The sequence below is a fragment of the Salmo salar genome, chromosome 04 (genome assembly GCF_965601325.2).
Source record: "Salmo salar chromosome 04, fSalSal1, whole genome shotgun sequence".
In the NCBI taxonomy this organism is placed as follows: Eukaryota; Metazoa; Chordata; class Actinopteri; order Salmoniformes; family Salmonidae; genus Salmo; species Salmo salar.
Window position 1 is genome coordinate 73,310,394 of NC_138294.1, and position 21,588 is coordinate 73,331,981.

Sequence of the window (21,588 nt, forward strand, 5' to 3'; positions counted from 1 at the left end):
TGCTTGTAGGAAAAGACAGGTGCTTTTTTTGGTACGCATCTTTAGAATACTTTAGTTGATACAGTATGTGTAATGTAATTTTATGTCATATGTCATGTCATATGGTGGGTGTTGAAACGTCCAGTAGCTCACCAGTGAGGTTTCACACAGCAGCTTGGTGCCTCGGACCAGGTTTCCGATGGTGATGTGGAAGTAGGTGTTTCCACTGCTCCAGTTGGAGATCTTAGTGAATGGGTGTGTGGTCAAGATGTCCTGTTGAGGTGGGAATTGGAGAATCACACAGTAAACACACACATACACAACTTCCCTAACACACATGTGCGCGCAAGAAAATGTGCCCACACACGCATGTAGGCACACACTCACCTTTGACTTGGGGTCGATCAGGCTGACACCATGTTTGTTGATTGCTATCAAGAGGATCTCTGGGAAGTTTGGATCACTGGTTTGCTGTTGAATAGGAAAACATCAGTTTAGTCACAATTGGTATCTTACAAACCTATAAAAATTCATTAAATAAATAAATAAATAGATACTGGGATTGAGGCAGACAATAGGCCCTTACACAGATAAACTGACAGAGATAATACATTTATAAAACAAGTTAAAAAAAATAAAAGTAGTAAGGAATGCACAACTCTTTGACCAGGTCAATAATAATAGTCCACGACTGAGATTGAATTAACTATTCTGAAATGAACACCATTGATCAAGAAAATTCATTTGAACAAAAACCTCCCAAAGTACTAATCAGCACTCAAATACACACTGTGACTCAAATGTAAAAAAAGTACTAATCAGCACTCAAATACACACTGTGACTCAAATGTAAAAAAAGTACTAATCAGCACTCAAATACACACTGTGACTCAAATGTAAAAAAAGTACTAATCAGCACTCAAATACACACTGTGACTCAAATGTAAAAAAAGAAAAAACACAAACAATGATCATTCTATACCATTTGCACAAGAACATGAATTCATATAGAAATCTTTACCTTGACTTCAAAGAAGGCCGAACCAAACGTAGGCCACTTGAAGATGGCTTTGAGGAATGAGAGCTTGGCCTCCTCTCGAGTCTTCCCCGACTGCTTGTTGAAAAACGCCACTATAGACTGTGAGACAGAAAAACAAGCAGCAGAGAGTGTGACCAAATATGATTTAACCCCCCAGATTCCTATACGGCACAAAACTGTGTTAGCTCATTGAGCTAAAGCCTAGGCATTCGCTCTGGGAGCTAACACTAGTCTTCAGGTCTAAGGCAAGGTTACTCATCACGCAAGCGTGGTTCCCTGAACTACAGTGCATTCAGAAAGTATTCATACCTCATGACTTATTTCACATTTTGTTGTGTTACAGCTTGAATTCAAAATTGATGAAATGTCTCACCCATCTCAACACAATGACAATGTGAAAACAATGCTTTTAGACATTTTTGCTAATTTATTGAAGAATGAGTCAATACATGTTAGAATCACCTTTGGCAGCGATTACAGCTGTGAGTCTTTCTGGGTAAGTCTCTAAGAGCTTTGTACACCTGGATTCTACAATATTTGCACATTATGCTTTTTAAAATTCTTCAGGCTCTGTCAAGTTGGTTGTTGATCATTGCTAGACAGCCATTTTCAAGTCTTTCCATAGATTTTCAAGCCGATTTAAGTCAAAACTCAGGAACATTCAATGTTGTCGTCAGTGTATATTTGGCTTTGCGTTTTTGTTTTTTTCCTGCTGAAAGGTGAAGTTGTCTCTCAGTGTCTGTTGGAAAGCAAACTGAACCAGGTTTTTCTCTAGGATTCTGCCTGTGCTTAGCTGTACTCTGTTTCTTTTCATCCTAAAAAACTCCCTAGTCCTTACCGATGACAAGCATACCCATAACAGGCTTCCTTCTTTTCACTCTGTCATTTAGTTTAGTACTGTGGAGCAACTACAATGTTGTTGATCCGTCCTCAGTTTTCTCCTATCACAGCCATTAAACTGTTTTAAAATCACCATTGGCCTCATGGTGAAATCACTAAGCAGGTTAATTCCTCTCCAGCAACTAAGTTAGGAAGGACGCCTGTATCTTTGTAGTGACTAGGTGTATTGATACACCATCCAAAGTGTAATTATCAACTTTACCATGCTCATAGGGATTTTCAATGTCAGTTTTTTTTTTTACCCATCTACCAATAGGTGCCCTTCTTTGCGAGGCATTGGAAAACCTCCCTGGTCTTTGTGGTTGAATCTGTTTGAAATTCACTGCTCGACTGAGGGACCTTACATATAATTGTATGTGTGGGGTACAGTGACGAAGTAGTCATTCAAAAATCATGTTAAACACTATTTATGCCGACAGCAATTCTAATTTTCTGACTCACCCGTTTCCAGTCGTCAGGCGAGAGGTGTCTGATCTGGTCCTGAGGGATCAGCTCCTTCAACATCTTGGGAATGTTTGGAAACTGGGATTTGTCCTCCTCAAACTTCACCCTGTAGATCAGCGCTCCCAGCTGGAAAACCTCTTCCCGGGAACACTGGTGGTAACCACGGAGGTACTTGGGAAGCTCCTGAAGAAAGAGCAGTGAGGAGGGTCAATACACTTAGACAAATACCCACGCGCACACGCACATGCACACGCACACACACACATACCTGGTAGTAGTGAAAGATGTAGTCAGCCATGGAGTCTTTCCCTGGTATGGTATTGGTCCACAATTTCTTCATGAAGAAAACCTGATAGGTCAGTGAAGGCACTACACCTGCAGATGGACGATACTGAGAGAGTCAGGACATACTTCTCATATTAATTCATCAACATAGATGGCAATTTCCCCAACCCAAGCTTAACCTTCATCTAGCTTTAACCACAACATGTTGACACACCTATAACATGAAACACCATGTTTGATAAAATATTTATGTGAGCCACTCCTGAAGGCTTCACTAGGTGCTGAAATTTGGGTCATCAATAAATCCTTAGGATTAATATGCTGTGTCGTTCTTTCTTTATTTCTTTTTTCTAACCCTAAAAATGTTGGATGCCTACAGGAAAGTTGAAAATAGACTTATTTAACCCTCAAACTACCAACTTGGGTCATTTTGGGTCATAGCCCAAAGGTGGTTTATTCAATTATTTCAATTTGAGAGACTTTATAAAAATCATATTTTGATCAGAGTGAGACAGATCTGAGATGATATATGATTGTTTGTCTGGAACAAAATTTGAGAAGAGAAGTATGACAAAATAAGCAATTATTTTTCAGTGTTGAATAAAGCAGATTTTTGTCTTGGAGAATTAAAGGTGATAAAGAAGAGATCTCATCTTGGATTTTCCGTTCCTACGGGTAACCTTTCTACTGAATATAGGACACTCTACAGTCAACAAATGTCTTTACCGTCCTTTGCAGGCCTGGCTTTTTTGATCCAGTCGGTCAGATGTCTCACAAAGTCAAAGAAGAAATCCCCCTCAGGCACACTGATGACCTGGAAACAACCAGCAAAGGTCAAACACATATCAATTCAGTTACAGTGCACTCGGAAAGTATTCAGACCCCTTGACTTTTCCGACATTTTGTTACATTATAGCCTTATTCTATAAGGGGGTGGGAGGTAGCCTAGTGGTTAGAGCGTTGGACTAGTAACCGAAAGGTTGCAAGATCGAATCCCCGAGCTGCCAAGGTAAAAATCTGTCATTCTGCCCCTGAACAAGGCAGTTAACCCAAGACCGTTCCTAGGCCGTCATTGAAAATAAGAATTTGTTCTTAACTGACTTGCCTAGTTAAATAAAGGTAAAATAAAATTCTAAAAATGTTTTTTTTTTTTTTAAATGTTCTCAGAAATCTACACACAATACCCCATAATTACAAAGCAAAAACAGGTTTTTAGAAATGTTTGCAAATTAAAAACTGAAATGACACATTTATATAAGTATTCAGACCCTTTACTCAGTACTTTGTTGAAGCACCTTTGGCAGCGATTACAGCCCCGAGTCTTCTTGGGTATGACGCTATAAGCTTGGCACACCTGTATTTGGGGAGTTTCTCCCATTCTTCACTGCAGATCCTCTCAAGTTCTGTCAGGTTGGATGGGGAGCGTCACTGCACAGCTATTTTCAGGTCTCTCCAGAGATGTTTGATCGAGTTCAAGACCGGGCTATGGCTGGGCCACTCAAGGACATTCAGAGACTTGTCCCGAAGCCACTCCTGCATTGTCTTGGTTGTGTGCTTAGGGTCGTTGTCCCGTTGGAAGGTGAACCTTTGCCCCAGTCTGAGGTCCTGAGCGCTCTGGAGCAGGTTTTCTCTGTACTTTGCTCTGTTCATCTTTCTCTTGATCCTGACTAGTCTCCCAGTCCCTGACGGTGAAAAACATCCCCACAGCATGATGCTGCTGCCACCACCATGCATCACCGTAGGGATGGTGCCAGGTTTCCTCCAGAAGTGACGCTTGGCATTCAGGTCAAAGAATTCAATCTTGTTTTCATCAGACCAGAGAATATTGTTTCTCATGGTCTGAGAATCCTTTAGATGGCCATTATCAGCAAACATCACTCCTGTGTTCCAATGGCACGTTGTGTTAGCTCATCCAAGTTTATCATTTTAAAAGGCTTATTGATCATTAGAAAACACTTTTGCAATTATGTTAGCACAGCTGAAAACTGTTGTTCTGATTAAAGAAGCAATAAAACTAGCCTTCTTTAGACTAGTTGAGTATCTGGAGCATCAGCATTTGCGTGTTCGATTACAGGTTCAAAATGGCCAGAAACAAAGACCTTTCTTCTGAAACTCGTCAGTCTATACTTGTTCTGAGAAGATCTCGTACAACTCTGTGTACTACTCCCTTCACAGAATAGCGCAAACTGGCACTAACCAGAATAGAAAGAGGAGTGGGACGCCCCGGTGCACAACTGAGCAAGAGGACAAGTACATTAGAGTGTCTAGTTTGAGAAACAGACGCCTCACAAGTCCTCAACAGGCAGCTTCATTAAATAGTACCCGCAAAACAGGAGTCTCAACGTCAACAGTGAAGAGGCGACTCCAGGATGCTGACCTTCTTGGCAGAATTCCTCTGTCCAGTGCCTGTCTTCTTTTGCCCATCATAATATTTTCATTGGCCAGTCTGAGATATGGCTTTTTCTTTGTAACTCTGCCTAGAAGGCCAGCATCCTGGAGTCGCCTCTTCACTGTTTTACGTTGAGACTGGTGTTTTTTTGCCGGTACAATTTAATGAAGTTGCCAGTTGAGGACTTGTGAGGCCTCTGTTTCTCAAACTAGAAACACTTCAAATCAAACTTTATTTATCACATGAGCCGAATACAACAACTGTTGACTTTACTGTGAAATGCTTACTAACAAGCCCTTAACCAACAGTGCAGTTCAAGAAGAAGAAAATATTTACCAAGTATATTAAAATAAAACACTATAAGAATAACATAACGAGGCTATATACAGGGGCACCGGTACCAAGTCAGTGTGCAGGGGTACAGGCTAGTTGAGGTAATCTGTACATGTAGGTGGAGGCGGAGTAACTATGCATAGGTAACAAACAAACAGCAGTGTACAAAAGGAAGGGGGGGGGGCAATGTAAATTGTCCGGTGGCGATTTTATTAATTTTTCAGCAGTCTTATGGCTTGGGGGTAGAAGCTGTTGAGGAGCCTTTTGGTCCTAGACTTGGCGCTCCGGTACCGCTTGCCGTGCGGTAGCAGAGAAAACAGTCTATAACTTGGGTGACTAGAGTCTCTGACAATTTTATGGGCTTTCCTCTGACACCGCCTATTATATAGGTCCTGGATGGCAGGAAGCTTGGCCCCAGTGATGTACTGGGCACTATGATGTTGAATGCTGAGCTGTAGTCAATGAACAGCATTCTCACATAGGTGTTCCTTTTGTCCAGGTGAGAAAGGGCAATGTGGAGTGTGATTGAGATTGCGTCATCTGTGGATCTGTTGGGGCGGTATGCGAATTGGAGTGGGTCTAGGGTGTCGGGGAGGATGCTGTTCATGTGAGCAATGACCAGCCTTTCAAAGCACTTCATGGCTACCGACGTGAGTGCCACGGGGCAGTAATCATTTAGGCAGGTTACCTTCGCTTCCTTGGGCACAGGGACTATGGTGGTCTGCTTGAAACATGTAGGTATTGAGAAAATGGCGCCGGAAGAAATGGCAGCAGTTTTACGGGCGTCCAACCAATTGTGCTATTATATGTTCTTTTTCACGTTATTTGTAACTTATTTTGTACATAATGTTTCTGCAACCGTATCTTACGGCAAAAAAGAGCTTCTGGATATCAGGACAGCGATCACTCACCTCGGATTAGACTAAGATTTTTTCTTCAACAAACAAGATGCACAAGACATCCTCCAAACACCCGGCAGGGCCGAAATCCACGTTATTTGCAAAAGGAAGCGACGCAGGTACTGAGGACAAAGAGCCGGATGCCTGGTCAGGACCCGGAGAAGGCGAGTGGGAAAGCTGCCATTACCGTCAATACTACTCGCCAACGTGCAATCATTGGACAATAAACTAGACAAGGTACGATCACGAATATCCAACCAACGGGACATCAAAACCTGTAATATCCTATGTTTCACGGAATCATGGCTGAATGACGACATGGATATTCAGCTAGCGGGATACACGCTGCACCGACAAGATAGAACAGCACACTCCGGTAAGACCGGGGGGGGTGGGTCTGTGCATATTTGTAAACAACAGCTGGTGCATGAAATCTAGGGAGGTCTCTAGATTTTTCTCACCTGAAGTAGAGTATATTGTGATAAATTGCAGGCCACACTACTTGCCTAGAGAGTTTTCAGCTATACTTTTCGTGGCTGAATCCTACTACACCGGCTCCGACGCTCGTCTTATGTGGCAGGGCTTGCAAACTATTACAGACAACAAAGGGAAGCACAACCGCGAGCTGCCCAGTGACACAAGCCTACCAGATGAGCTAAATCACTTCTATGCTCGCTTCGAGGCAAGCAACAATGAGGCATGCATGAGAGCATCAGCTGTTCCAAGCGACTGTGTGATCACACTTGGAATATTATTAAACTTCTGTACAACGACCCCAAATCCATAGTAGTCACTAACAGACTACGATCATCTTCTGTAGGACGAGGGATGAAACAGGGTGACTGTCTCTCACCCCTCCTATTTATTATAGCATTAGAACCGTTAGCCAAAGCTGCATCAGTTGGGAGAATAAACTACTGCTGCTTTATTTATTTATTTATTTATTTATTTGTTACCTTTATTTAACTGCCTTCTTATTTTCAATGACGGCCTAGGAACAGTGGGTTAACTGCCTTGTTCAGGGGCAGAACGACAGATTTGTACCTTGTCAGCTCAGGGATTTGAACTTGCAACCTTTCAGTTACTAGTCCAACGCTCTAACCACTAGCCTACACTGCCGCCCCATTTATGCAGATGACATATTACTATTAATATCAGACCCCCGACTCTCCATACTGCCTTTACTGGACCTTGTTAATTCATTCTCAGAGATATCGAGCTATAAAGTTAACTGGACCAAATCTGAAGTAATGCCTCTATCAAAACATTGTCTGAGAAATGACCTCCTCAGCTGGAGGTTTCAATGGGTCCCTAAAACTTGAGGTACCTGGGGATGGCGTTAAATCCTGGTCTAGAGAACAGGATTTCTGAAAATCTTGACCCACTATTGAACGAAGTTCATCTCCAGTTTAAGAGCTGGGATAAACTACAAATCTCATTATGGGGTAGGATACAGGTTATAAAGATGGTCATAGCACCTAAAATGAATGACGTTATCAGCATGCTACCACTATCCATACCTGTCTTTAAATCCATAGACAAAATAATTACTGAGTTTGTTTTGGCCGGTAAAAAGGCCAGAATGAAACTAGCGTGATTACAGGGAAAGACTGAGAAGGGAGGATTAAATCTCCCTAACATGCAATTGTATCAAGAAGCCTTTGTAGCTTCCCAAATAGGCTCTCTCTTTATTGAGAACTCGACTAGGCCAATCTGCCTAGCCCTATTCAGAGCATCAGATGACTTGAGTCAACATAAGGTGGGACCCCAGAATCCAATAATGTCCCATACTAAAAATATATGGAGCCAGATTCAAGAGAGAGAGAGAGATCTTCACCTTTCTTGATAAGCTCTGCTTCGTTATGGAACAACCCTCAATTGAAAATAGGGGGACACATGGTTTTCCGGAAAGGTTGGTTTAGAAAGGGGATAAAGAACATTGGTTGTCTCTATCAAGAAAACACTTTTACCTCTTATGAAGAGTTAAGGTCCAAGTATAATTTACAGAAACAAGACTTTTGGATGTATCTCCAGTTTAGAGATTGTTTCCTTAAGGTAGGACAAAACAACAACAAATTCCCAGGACATTCCCAGGACATATAGCCAACTTATAGGTGCATTTAATGGAACTTGTAAGGGCCTAAAGGCCATATGGGGGGGTGCTGACCTGTTGCACCCTCTACAACCACTGTGATTATTATTATTCGACCCTGCTGGTCATCTATGAACGTTTGAACATCTTGGCCATGTACTGTTATAATCTCCACCCGGCACAACCAGAAGAGGGCTGGCCACCCCTCAGAGCCTGGTTCCTCTCTAGGTTTCTTCCTAGGTTCCTGCCTTTCTAGGGAGTTTTTCCTAGTCACCGTGCCTCTACATCTGCATTGCTTGATGTTTGGGGTTTTAGGCTGGGTTTCTGTATAGCACTTTGTGACATCGGCTGATGTAAAAAGGGCCTCATAAATACATTTGATTTGATTTGTAATTTCCACTTTGAAATTTCAGACTTGATTTTCCCTTACGAAAAATATATCAACCCCTACAAAAATGTCCCTTAATTTTAATCCACCTAATAATTTACATTTCCTGTTGCTGCAGGATTATTTTCCTGCTGTAGCAAATTAACATCCTATATCTGTATATCCACCAATTTTTCACATTTGTGTTTTTTTGTCAGAAATGAGTACTTATGGGTACCACCATTTGTGTGTAAAATATTACTTTTCTCAGAGACATCATACAACTAGATACGATCAGATTACAACCAGGTGAAGTCTTTTTTCATGAAGTCATAAAGAATTCAGGGAAATATGTCATATTCTGCTTGTTAACTGGTCATATAAGCAGATTACAACCAGTTAAATACGTCATGTTTAAAAGACATCCTTTAACAACCAGTATACAACCTGACCATGACGTCACAAAGCATGTCCTAATGACCTCATTGCAGCCATATCCTAGTAGTGTACTGTACCTTGTCAGTGATCTTGACAAACAGGCTGAAGCCCTCGGAGGACTTGAGGAGTAGTCTGCCTGAGATGTTCAGACAGAAATCTTTGGCCTTGGTACTCGACTCCACTTCGAAAGCCTGTGGGGGAAAAACTGTCATATTTACACAATTTGCTATAAAGTGACCACACAAAATGTTCCAGATTTGAATAAGTCACCGTGTGTGCTGTTTTTGTCCCTGTGACTCAACGTTTTGGGCCTCAACGAGCCATTGCTACTTTGTAATGACCTCTCACCTCGTCTGTGTCATCGGGGAAGTACACTTTGTGAAAGATTTGTGTGGTCTTGTGCTGGATGGCCTCCACCTCCACCAGGTGAGGTGGGTACTTCCTGGATCCGTTACTGTATTGGTAAGGAGAGAGCATTATGGGTACAGAACATTATGGGTACTGTAGTACATCATGCTACAATTACTGTTGGACTGTTAGTTCACCCAGGGGAAGACAAGAGATAGACAAAGGAAGGAATATGAGTAAGGAGGCATGGATCTGGAGTGGATCTCTAGTTAGGAGCTGAATCCACACAAGTAACTCAAATGTTTTCCTAAATCTGGCATGGATCTCAAATTAGGATTCAGCCCTAGTGCCTAAATATGTCAGCATTTTTTCCTCTGTTTACATGGCTGAGAAACTCTTATAAATCGCAAAAATACTTATACCCAAATAGTTAAACATGTAATGTCGGAACACTTAAATACAGTAAATACACTGTACAAGTGGGTTAGCCCTACCGTAATGCCTTCTGGAGTCTCTGCATGCAGTCAGGGGCGAGGGGGTGATGCTTCTTAGCCTGGAGGAACTTCTGGACGTGGGGTAGCAGAATGTTACTGGGGGGGAACAGACCTGCACACAGCCACAGCAGCTCCCAGCCCTTCTCCTCACTGTACCTGCACACACACACACACACACACACACACACACACACACACACACACACACACACACACACACACACACACACACACACACACAGTCAATCCCCATATGACCACAACTTCCCTGGGAGAGTAGATGTGAATGTCGACTGTAGTCTCAGACATACTTGATGTGATTCTCAGTGAGCTGTTTGAGGATCTGACAGTAGATCTCATCTTTGAGTGGCTCTGCCTTCAGCGCTCCCTCAAAGATCTGGTCGGTCAGCTCGTTGACCGAACGCGCTCGCTTGGACGGGTAGTCACCCATATACTTCAACAAGGGTGCAGGGGAGCGGTCAAGGACCATGACCAGACATTGACCTCAAGACTACGCACGTTAAACACAGAGATAATACTATGATGCAGTACAACATAATATACATAATGCTAAATATGACATGTTGAAGTTTGCATCACATTTAAAGGGATTGTTTACCCAAATTACACAATAGTTTCCTTACCCGTAAGCAATCTATTGCCAAAGTAAGACAGCAATCCATGCTTTGTTTTAGTTTACCTGGCCACTGTTAACTATTTAGCATTTTTGTCCAAAAATCTATGCAAGTTCATATCCCTGATATTAGCCTATTTCGCATTTCATGTTTAAATCATCCTACAGTGTTCAAAATAAAGTTACTTTAAGATTATTTGGACATGAAGCGTGAAAAAGTAATTGATACACAATGGCTGCAAGGCAGTAAAGATATCGATGAAGGCCAGTTGAGCCTCCTGGGAGAGCTCCTCGTGGGCCAGCACCTTCTTCAGTAGGGGCTGTTTGAGGGGCTCCCTGGCGCAGCACCACAGACGCTCCTTCCCGCGGCCCTTTGTGATCATTACCCTGCTCAGAGTGCTCTTGGGAGGGGATCTGGAGGGGTGGAGTAGGGGTGGATAGGAAGAAGGGAGGGGGAAAGATGGATGAAGGTAACAGAGAGGGATGAGTGGAACCGAATGTATATATATATATATGTGTGTGTGTGTGTGTGTGTGTGTGTGTGTGTGTGGGGGAGTGAGTGAGTGAGTGAGTGAGTGAGTGAGTGGCTACCTGAAGTAATCGTAGGAGAACTCCTCTAGGGTGTAGGGCTTGACCTTGTCCTCACTCTCAGCAAGGGCCAGCTGGGACAGGTTTATGGACTCTCTTCTCTGGTCTGGAGTCATAGTCACCAGAGCCTAGCAGAGAGAGAGAGGGGGTTGGAGATGGAGGGAGGGAGAGCGGGGGAAAGAGATGTAGAGGGAAGGAAGTAGGAGAATGAGAGAGAGCGAAGGAAGAAAAAGAGAGAGTGAGATGGAGAGAAAAAGGGAGGGGAAATGGAGAGGGAAGGGAGTAGAGAGGATGAAAGAGACAAGTTGGGAGAGGGGAGAGAGAAAGAAAGACATACAGTCACAAAAAAGAACTTCAGTAAACTACAGAATGAGAGCTGTAAAGACAGTATGAAGCATGAATGCCTGAGGACATCATCAACATCATCACCACCATATTGTCATACTGCGGTATACATTCTTCAAGATTCCATAGATTTCCAAAATTACCCATTAATGACCGTAGTTTCTAAAAGATCCTGGAACTTTGGAAATGTACAGAGAATTTTGTAATCCTATGAGGTCACTCACCACGATGTCATACTGCGGCCGGGTTACGGTGGGCAGGACGTAGACGCAGTCGGCCGGGAAGTCCCCCTGTTGCTTGGTCCTGTCATTGACCCCGTGGGCCCACCCCGAGGTCATGACCTGCTCGCCACAGTGCTCGTCCAATAGGATCAGGTCGCCCTTGGAAAAACTGAGGAAGGTGGAGTCCTCGCCGCCCGCTACAGGAACACAACATTCAATTCAATGTACCTTATTGTCTCCTGTGATGGAACGTCATGTGTGGTGGTTGGTAAATACAACTTAAGGGGGTATCGCGTGTGCGGGAGTTATAAAAGTTAGATTTATTTACAATGGTAAATGCAAGACACACATTCATTACTAAGGGACAGCTCGAGATCGAATTTGAATACTGAAACACAATGTTGCAAAAGTCAGAGAGACAGACAGCAAAGATTATACAAATCTCCGCTGTTTAAAACTATATCTTAGTTTAAAAGAAATGTGAGGTAATGTCTAGATGCTTTTTATAGTGGAGATCAAGTTTATAAATTGCATGACTCGACTTTTGCCTCCTGAGCCCATTGGGGAGTTGCAGCGATGAGACAATATCGAAATTGGGGAGAAAAAGGGGGTAAAATAAAAAAAGAATACAAAATATATATACATTACTGGTCAAAGATTTTAGAACACCTACTCATTCAAGGGATTTTCTTTATTTTTACTATTTTCTACATTGTAGAATAATAGTAAAGACATAAAAACTATTAAATAACACATATGGAATCATGTAGTAACCAAAAAGTGTTAAACAAATCAAAATATATTTTATATTTGAGATTCTTCAAATAGCCACCATTTGCCTTGATGAAAGCTTTGCACACTCTTGGCATTCTCTCAACCAGCTTCACCTGGAATGCTTTTCCAACAGTCTTGAAGGAGTTCCCACATATGCTGAGCACTTGTTGGCTGCTTTTCCTTCACTCTGCGGTCCAACTCATCCCAAACCATCTCAATTTGGTCGAGATCGGGGGATTGTGGAGGCCAGGTCATCTGATGCAGCACTCCATCACTCTCCTTCTTGGTAAAATAGCCCTTACACAGCCTTTAGGTGTGTTGGGTCATTGTCCTGTTGAACAATTATAGTCCCACTAAGCCCAAACCATATGGGATGGCGTATCGCTGCAGAATGCTGTGGTAGCCATGCTGGTTAAGTGTGCCTTGAATTCTAAATAAATCACAGACAGTGTCACCAGCAAAGCACCCCCACATCATAACACCTCCTCCTCCATGCTTTACGGTGGGAAATACACATGCGGCGATCATCCGTTCACCCACACCACATCTCACAAAGATACGGCGGTTGGAACAAAAAATCTCTAATTTGGACTCCAGACCAAAGAACTCTGTGAAGCATTTATTTGGGCTGCAATTTCTGAGGCTGGTAAATCTAATGAACTTATCCTCTGCAGCAGAGGTAACTCTGGGTCTTCCTTTCCTGTGGCGGTCCTCATGAGAGCCAGTTTCATCATAGCGCTTGATGGTTATTGCGACTGCACTTGAAGAAACTTTCAAAGTTCTTGAAATTTTCCGTATTGATTGACCTTCATGTCTAAAATAAGGATGGACTGTCATTTCTCTTTGCTTATTTAAGTGGTTCTTGCCATAATATTGACTTGGTCTTTTACCAAATAGGGCTACCTTCTGTATACCACCCCTATCTTGTCACAACACAACTGATTGGCTCAAACGCATTTAGAAGGAAAGAAATTCCACAAATGAACTTAAGAAGGCACACCTGTTAATTGAAATGCATTCCAGGTGACTACCTCATGAAGCTGGTTGAGAGAATGCCAAGAGTGTGCAAAGCTGTCATCAAGGCAAAGAGTGGCTACTTTGAAGAATCGTTTAACACTTTTTTGGTTACTACATGATTCCATATGTGTTATTTCATAGTTTATATAGAAATATAGAAAATAGTAAATATAAAGAAAAGCCTTTGAATAAGTAGGTGTTCTAAAACCTTTGACTGGTGCTGTATATATATATAAAAATACAGCGGGTTAGAGCAGATTCTACCCTAAAACATCAATATCAACCCACAATTACAACACAATTAATATAGCTTTTTTCACTGCTGTGGTTTAGAAGATAAAACATGAAATGGAGCCATTCCCTATTTGAAAAAGAGACATACATTATAAAAAAATGACACAGAGTTGCTTCTCATATTGTAGTCTGTATAAGAAAACACCTACAAGATCACAGTCATTTACCATACTTGAAAGACATGACCTGTTCTTAATTGAAAAGTGTTGCCAATGCGGACCAATGTGCATTGCCCCTGTTTATTAACCTAATAAGATAAAGTAAATAAGAGCTAGTAGGTTACTTACCGGGGTTGGGGCAGTCCAGCAGCGCCACCACAAACTTTGACCTCTTCCTGAGGCCCTCCAGGAAGGTCACGACGAGGTCGCGTATGTCCTCGGCATTATTGGAGGTGAACGTGTACTCGTCTCCTTTGATGGTGGCTAGCGAGAAGCTCTGGCCCTGGAGCTTACCACCTCTGTCAAGGGAAATGATTCTTACAATATCAAAACAATGTCACAATTAAAATATAATTGTATATATATTTATATCTTATTTAGGTCTTTACATGTGTATATATTGTGGCGTACCGCGGACAAGCCACCAGGGGGAGACTCGTCACGTGGCAGTGGCTCCCTCTGCTGGACGTGCCAGGTCTCGACGGGTCCTCCGGCCAGGACTAATTGGGGCTGATAAAAGCTGATGAGTAATCAAGGGCTGATTGCTCACCAGCCGTACGGGGCCCATAAAGCTGCCCAGAGGGCAGCACACTGGAGGGTTGTAGGTAGTGAGAGGTTGCTACCAGATAGAGGTCCTTACGGTCTGCTAGAACCGAGGGGCTCGGTGTTCTACCCCAGAGGAGACAGGAGCCCAGAAGGCGGTAACCCGGAAGAGGTCTCCTGGAGGAGACCGATTCTTTTCTTTTTCTTTATTGGTTTAAATAAACACCCTTGAAACTGAGGTATCACACTTGTCTCCGTGTCGGATCTGTGTAAATGTCTAGATCAAACCCCTTGGTCTACCACAAGTGGTGGAGAAGGCGGGCAATCTGACAACGTGGTCAGACCAGGGATGACGTTTACGCAGTATCAGCATGGATGAGTTGATAGCTCAGTTTGTTTGGGCCCAACAAGCACAACAGAACATTCAGGAACCAACGCTGGAAGAACAGCGTCTAAAGAATGTCCGCAAGCTGCAGACCGAGTCGCATCAAGCTAATGGAGGTTGACGACATCGAGACCTATTTCTGCACATTTGAACAGACAGCACTCCGGGAAGGATGGCCCAAGGTGAAGTTGGCAAGTCTGCTGGCCCCGTTCCTGTCTGGAGATGCTCAAAAGGCATATTATGACCTCAACACCGAACAGGCGGCTAACTCCGACTGTCTCAAGAGGGAGGTACTCAGCCGCTACAGGTACAGCCTGGCCCATCGGGCCCAACTGGTCCACGACTGGAGGTTCATGGCTGAAGCTTCCCCTCGAGCCCAGATGAGCGACCTACTGCGCATCACCAGGGCATGGCTCCTAACAAACGTAGCCACCCTCCCCGTTATCGACAAAGTGGTCATGAATCGCTTCTTACGGGTGCTACCTCACGACATGAAGAGGGCGGCAAGCCTACGTATGCCCCAGACCTTGGACGACCTCTTGAGAGCCATGGAGATGCACCAGAATACTGAGGCCCTGCTGAAGGGGACGCAGGCCAAGTCCGAGAGCCGTCGGTGGGTACGAAAGGACAACCCCACCACGTACTCCCCAATCTGACAGTGAGCCGGGCTAAAGGACTGCAGACCCACGGAGAGACAGCCGAGGCAGAGTCCACCTGCTGCAGACAACCTTAGGTGGATGGAGACCAAAGGAGGTGATTTGTGTGGTGCCCGGGGACACCTCACATGGAGTTGCCCGGGTCGAGAAGAGTTGATGCCATCAGCTGGCCCAGAAGACGAGCTGGGCGAAGGAGTAAACTATGTCATCTTCTGTTGGGTCCACAGCGAACGACCAGCACCCACGGTCCCGGTGAAAGTTACTGGTCACGACACCCACACACTGTTGGAATCCGGGAGTGTGGTAACGCTCGTACAAATGTCAGTGACCGACGAGAGTGGGGACGGACCGTCGCACGCGGTCCGGAAGCAAGCGGTTGCCAACCTCGTGTCTACGGACCCGAAGTTTGGGTACGAGGGGGCGCCGGAACCAACCTCACCTGGTGAACAACCAGAGGAGGGTTGTAGGTAGAGGTTGCTACCAGATAGACTTACTCACGGCCTGCTAGAATCGAGGGGCTCGGTGTTCTACCCCAGAGGAGACGGCATTCCCCGGAGCCCAGAAGGTGGTAATCCGGAAGAAGTCTCCTGGAGGAGACCTGTTTCTTTTCTTTTTCTTTATTGTTTTAAATAAACACCCTTAACTGAGGTGTGTCAATGTCTGATCTGTGTAAACGTCTAGATCAAACCCCCTGGTCTGCCACAATATATATATATATATATAATCAGTTGCTGTGTACATTATAACTGTGGAAAAACTATAAAACTATAATTCTTTACAAGATATCAATGAATAGTAGTAATAACCAAGTGAATGAAACATATCTAATTATCATTGACAAATAATGACTACAGTCTATTGGGAGAGAGGAATCGTAGCAGCATTACCTGCTACTGGACACATTAGTGATCTCTGGGAAAGAGAGTTCCAAAAGGACCTGCTCCTGCTCATCCACAAAATAGACCCCGGTCCAGTTCACCGCCACAATGACGTCATTCTTAGGCAGGCTTGGCCCTGACGGGTTCAAAAGTGACAGAGGTCATTTCAACCTACATTTAGTCATGATATTATGGATACAATTGGTCTTTCTCAGAAATATCATTAGTGTTAAGTACGTTGGCCATAAATATCAACAGTAGACTTACCTGAAAATTTGAAGGCCTCGTAGAAGCGTGAGAAGAGTAAAGGCCACTTGAAACGAGCAAAGTCAACCACGTCTTCCTTCACCCTCTGAGGGTCCAACCTCTTCTGGGTGTAGACTCCCTGGTGGAGTGGAGGGGTTAGTGAGACTGTTTGAGAACTGTGTGTGTGAGGGTGTGTACTGTTCATAGGACAAAATAGTCAAGTTGTAGTGGTAAAAAACAAAGGTGGGTAAACATTGAATGCCGAGTGAGATGATGGGTGGTAATTAACATAAAAGCTAATTCAGAAACTATAATTTGGCTCAGTAGATGCTTAAATGCTATTCACTAAAGAAAAAGCTGTGGAAACAGCATTTATGCATGTTTACCCTCCACTACATCCCTGAATATAATGATAAATAGTTCATAGGACAAAGAGCATGAGACAGGTACTGAAACTGATTTTGGGTCTGAAAGTGAAAGGCGCTGAAACTGATCCTTGGGGAACACCTACCTTTTTGTGGGCGGCGATAACTAGCTGGGCCCACTTGTCATTGGTCTTGGCAGAGCTGATTTCGCGGTCAGGGATGTAGGATGGGATGAGGTTGAGGAGGCGCTCCTGGAGAATCCCAGAGCCGTAGTCTATGTAGTACTGCTGAGATGCCAGCTCCGCCAGATCCTCATCCTGAGCGAGAGAGGGGGAAATTGAGAGAGGGAGAGTGGGTAGATGGAGTGGGAGAGAAGGGGAAGGAGCTTTAATACTTTCATATTTTACAAAAACATTAGGCATGAATGTGCTTTCATACTGTACATCAGCATGAAATGAATATCACATAAAAACACCATCTCACATAATTCATCAACCTAGCACAGAGAGAGGACGAGTGGAAAATAGACCAAGAGATTAAAAATAAATATAGTTCTGAAATTCCCTAAATCTGACCCCCCCCACGCTAACCTCTCTCCTCATACATGCCTTCATCCCTCTGCCCTTATGCCCCACTAACCCTCTCGCAGCGGTACTCGCCGAACTTGACCCCACGGACAGTCTGCTGGTAGATGAGGTTGGTGGCCACGCTGTCTTCGCCAGGATTGTGCCAGGGAGTGAAGATCTCCTTCCTGAAGAACAGGCGCCAGGGGGCATTCCTCTCCTGGGCTCCCTGCTCCTTGGCGTACTGCTCACACTGCGACACGGCGTCCATCACATGGTCGCTGCTGCTCCCCAATGAGGATACCTGGGGGGATGGATCGACATTTGACATTGGGCTCGATAGCTTCTCAAACAAGTCAGTGACCGTGTGCGTATGTGTGAATGAGTGAGAGTGAGTGAGTGAATGCGTGGCTGCATGCACACGTGTGTGTGAGGTCCAGTCAAGTACCTTGTCGAACAGGGCGATGTAGAGGGAGAAACCGAAGCGGTCTTGGAGGCTGATTTTGTCTGCCAGGGCATTACACAGCTCGCTGGCCGTGGTTGCTGAGTCGGTCAGCAGGGTCTTAGTGGTACCATCCATGAAGGTCACCGGTAACATGATGGGCTTCTTTGACTTAGTGGCCTGAAAGCGAGGGATGATTATTTTGGATTAAAAAACAACTCCAGGCTACACTTGAAAGTCTAAGATAGAAGATACGAGATAGAAAGTATGTAAAAATTACCTATACTGTATATCTGGTAATAACTGCCCTTTTTCTGGCATGCAAATTGATTTCGATCAACAAAAAATCTGTGCCCCTCCCCGAAGGCATTATCTGTATTTAGGCCTCGGGCCAAGACGTCATAGCAGTCGAAAGCAGAATATGATGGTAGAGGAATAATGGCAGACACGCGAGTGGAAAGAAGCTTCCTCTAGAGGCCTAGACACTGATTTAAGGTCAGTTTTGCCCCTAATAATCAGGTTTAGAACTTCCCCATGGTTCAATTATCCTAGATCTGTGTGTACCTGCAGCTCGAGCCAAGATGGCGGCTGGGTCCTGGTGCGATTCACAAAGGTCCTCCTCAACCTCTCCTCGCAGTATGGAGCGTAGCCCGGCGGACCACTGGTCATGAATGTTCGCAAATACTGAAGGAAAGAAAGGAAGGGTGGAGGGGGGAGAGAGAAAGGGGAGAGAGAGAGAGGGAGAGAGAGGGAGAGAGAAAGGGGAGAGAGAAAGGGGAGAGAGAAAGGGGAGAGAGAAAGGGGAGAGAGAGAGAGGGAGAGAGAGGGAGGGAGAGAGAGGGAGAGAGAAAGGGGAGAGAAAGGGGAGAGAGAAAGGGGAGAGAGAAAGGGGAGAGAGAAAGGGGAGAGAGAGAGAGGGAGAGAGAAAGGGAGAGAGAGAGGGAAGAGAGAAAGGGAGAGAGAGATGGAGAGAGAGGGGAGAGTGTCAGGGGTAAAGTTAACATCAATGAGACATTCTGGTGCATATTCAATGGATCCACTTCGAATTCAACAGAAATTGGCCTAGACAGATTTGAGTGGTGTGTGTGTGTGTTTGTAAGTGTGTGTGTGTATGTGCGTAAGTGTGCACGTGTGTCTGTGTTCGTACACATGTGTATGAACACGTGTGTATACACTGTGTGTGTGTTATCAAAAAGACGAGGATCTTACTTTGACAAACTTCTCAGAGGGAGCGAAGCAGCCAGCGCAGAGAGAGAGCAGGATCCAGCCACGGGCATGGCTACTCTTTGACGGGTTCTGGGTCAACTGCTTGCAGATCTGACAGTAGATCTCATCTCTGGTGAAGGACACAACAGCCAGCCAGTCACAGCCACCATTAGATCATGAGCAGCAAAAACCACAAGCCAATCACACGGACCGTAAGTAGTAAGTCAGAACCAGGACACATACTGATGATGTTTAGTGTCCCCATATCCAAACTAGCATACCACTCAGAATACAAGTCCAATACATTACTTCAATCTTTTTTTGTGACAGGTGAAAACAAAATGGTGGAAGCTCAGATCATAAATGAAGGAGAGGAGCATGGAGAGGACAGATAGAGAAAGCGAAAGAGTCTCTGAGTATTTGGTAGAATAAGTCAAAGGGTTGTAGGTCACCTGAGGGCGGGCCTTAGGATGCCGTTGCCAATGATGAAGTGCAGCTTCTCCAGGTTGGATGTGGGCCGGTCCTCCAGCATGCTGTTCCCCTGTAGGCTGTAATCGCCGTCAGTCAAACGCCGGGTCACCTATAGGGGAGAAGGAGGCGAGGCCAACAGGGAACAGTCATGTCATTGGTGATTCCTTCCATTCTGTAAGTTATTGGTATTGGTAAATGCTGAGCTGGCATCGGGGTTTGAATTACAGGGGTGCCCAGAGATTCTGAACACTCCTATAACAAATCAGATTACCCATATAATCTGTCAAATATTAGCATGGGCATATCCATAAGCAGTAACACAAATGTTGGTCTAACCCACCATTTTTGGGATTGTGTGGCTCAGTTGGTGGTAGCATAATGCTGCTAACTAATATATATTATTATTATATACTGTATATTATAATGAGACACAAACCTCCTCAGTGATTTTGGACTTCCTCTTCAGGGTGAGAGAGACCAGCTTGTGTCTCACACTGTTCTTCTTCTGCCCACCACCACCTTCAATGGAGCTGTTCTGTAAGAGGGAGAGAGGGGTGTAGATCAGCTTTATGTTGTTTTCTGTCTGTCTGGTCTGTCCGTCTGTCTGTGTCCTGGATGGCATACACAAAAACCACCCATTCAAAAACCACCCATCCACCCATTCTACCAACGCCCTCCTTCTCATCTCCTTAACCGCTCCCTTAGGCCAGTGTTTCTCAAACCCTGGTCCTGGGGACCCAAAGGGGTGCACAGTTTTGTTTTTTTGCAGTAGCACTAACGTACCTGACTCCAATAATCAAAGGCTTGATAAGTTGATTAGTTGAATCAGGTGTCTGAGTGCTAGGGCAAAAACAAAAATGGACACACCTATGGGTTCCCAGGACCAGGATTGAGAAACACTGACTTGGCCTAATTTTACCTTACAAAAGTACACAATACAAGAATGCAATTAGCAACACAACTACACCATTTTACGTGGCTAATTGCGTTCTTTTGTTGCGTATTTGTGTTATTGTATAAATTAGGCTTCAAACACTTCCTATTACGGTCTCCCTCCAAGTCACATCCTCTCCTGTCCCATTTTACTATGAATACCTCAAAAGCACACTTTACTACTCCTCCCTGACTCCTCAACTCCACATCCTCTCAGGTCCTCCCTTTCTTCCCTGCTTTACCCACCCTGATCTTCCCACCTACATTCTATCCCTTCCCTTCTCTCTATTTCCCTCTCTCACCGAGGTTTGGGGGAGGGGAAGTTGATCCTGGATCTGTACCTACGGGAAGCGTCACTCCAGAGCTCCCCCTCACCTCTCCCTCCACAGTCTGGAGCTCCTGCAGCTCTCTCTTGTAGGACCTCTTTCTTCCTCTCTCCCCTCCCTCTCTCCCTTCCCTCACCTCTCCCTCCACAGTCTGGAGCTCCTGCAGCTCTCTCTTGTAGGTCCTCTTGCCCAGCGTCTCGTAGATCTTGGTCATGACAGGGATTTTCTCAGAGCCGTCACTGATGGCGATGTGGTACTTGGGCTCGGGCAGGTCCCCCATGAACCTCAGCACTGTGATCCACACTGCCAGCGCCGCCTGAGGGGGGGGGGGTCAGGGGGTGGGGGGGTGTTGTTCGCCCAAGTTGCTAAATTACATATTGATTCCCTTACCTAGTAAGCATTTCCTTACCTAGTAAAACAGACAGCAATCTTTGGTTTTGTTTCCCTAGCTGCGGTCACATGCTAACATTAGTATGCTTGTCCAAAAAACAATTTGATATCCCCCAAATTAGCATGTTGTTAATTTTCTGTCAAAT

General features: G+C 44.5%; 1 protein-coding gene across 1 annotated transcript in view; it reads right to left on the bottom strand.

Moving 5' to 3' along the window:
• Window positions 1–21,588, bottom strand: part of LOC106603713 (unconventional myosin-VIIa) — an 80,968-nt gene that overhangs the window by 2,633 nt on the left and 56,747 nt on the right. Inside the window, exons 26-49 of the mRNA XM_014197732.3 lie at window positions 21,189–21,368; window positions 20,230–20,328; window positions 19,775–19,902; window positions 19,326–19,452; window positions 18,681–18,800; window positions 18,123–18,296; window positions 17,751–17,978; window positions 17,258–17,428; window positions 16,768–16,885; window positions 16,510–16,636; window positions 14,168–14,337; window positions 11,799–11,992; window positions 11,233–11,357; window positions 10,898–11,055; window positions 10,319–10,472; window positions 10,008–10,163; window positions 9,514–9,619; window positions 9,243–9,356; window positions 3,374–3,461; window positions 2,631–2,737; window positions 2,360–2,545; window positions 1,001–1,117; window positions 367–450; window positions 133–252 (exon numbers count right to left, since the gene is read on the bottom strand). Of these exons, the coding sequence (XP_014053207.3) occupies window positions 133–252; window positions 367–450; window positions 1,001–1,117; window positions 2,360–2,545; window positions 2,631–2,737; window positions 3,374–3,461; window positions 9,243–9,356; window positions 9,514–9,619; window positions 10,008–10,163; window positions 10,319–10,472; window positions 10,898–11,055; window positions 11,233–11,357; window positions 11,799–11,992; window positions 14,168–14,337; window positions 16,510–16,636; window positions 16,768–16,885; window positions 17,258–17,428; window positions 17,751–17,978; window positions 18,123–18,296; window positions 18,681–18,800; window positions 19,326–19,452; window positions 19,775–19,902; window positions 20,230–20,328; window positions 21,189–21,368 (3,351 nt within the window). The remainder of the gene's footprint in view (window positions 1–132; window positions 253–366; window positions 451–1,000; window positions 1,118–2,359; window positions 2,546–2,630; window positions 2,738–3,373; window positions 3,462–9,242; window positions 9,357–9,513; window positions 9,620–10,007; window positions 10,164–10,318; window positions 10,473–10,897; window positions 11,056–11,232; window positions 11,358–11,798; window positions 11,993–14,167; window positions 14,338–16,509; window positions 16,637–16,767; window positions 16,886–17,257; window positions 17,429–17,750; window positions 17,979–18,122; window positions 18,297–18,680; window positions 18,801–19,325; window positions 19,453–19,774; window positions 19,903–20,229; window positions 20,329–21,188; window positions 21,369–21,588) is intronic.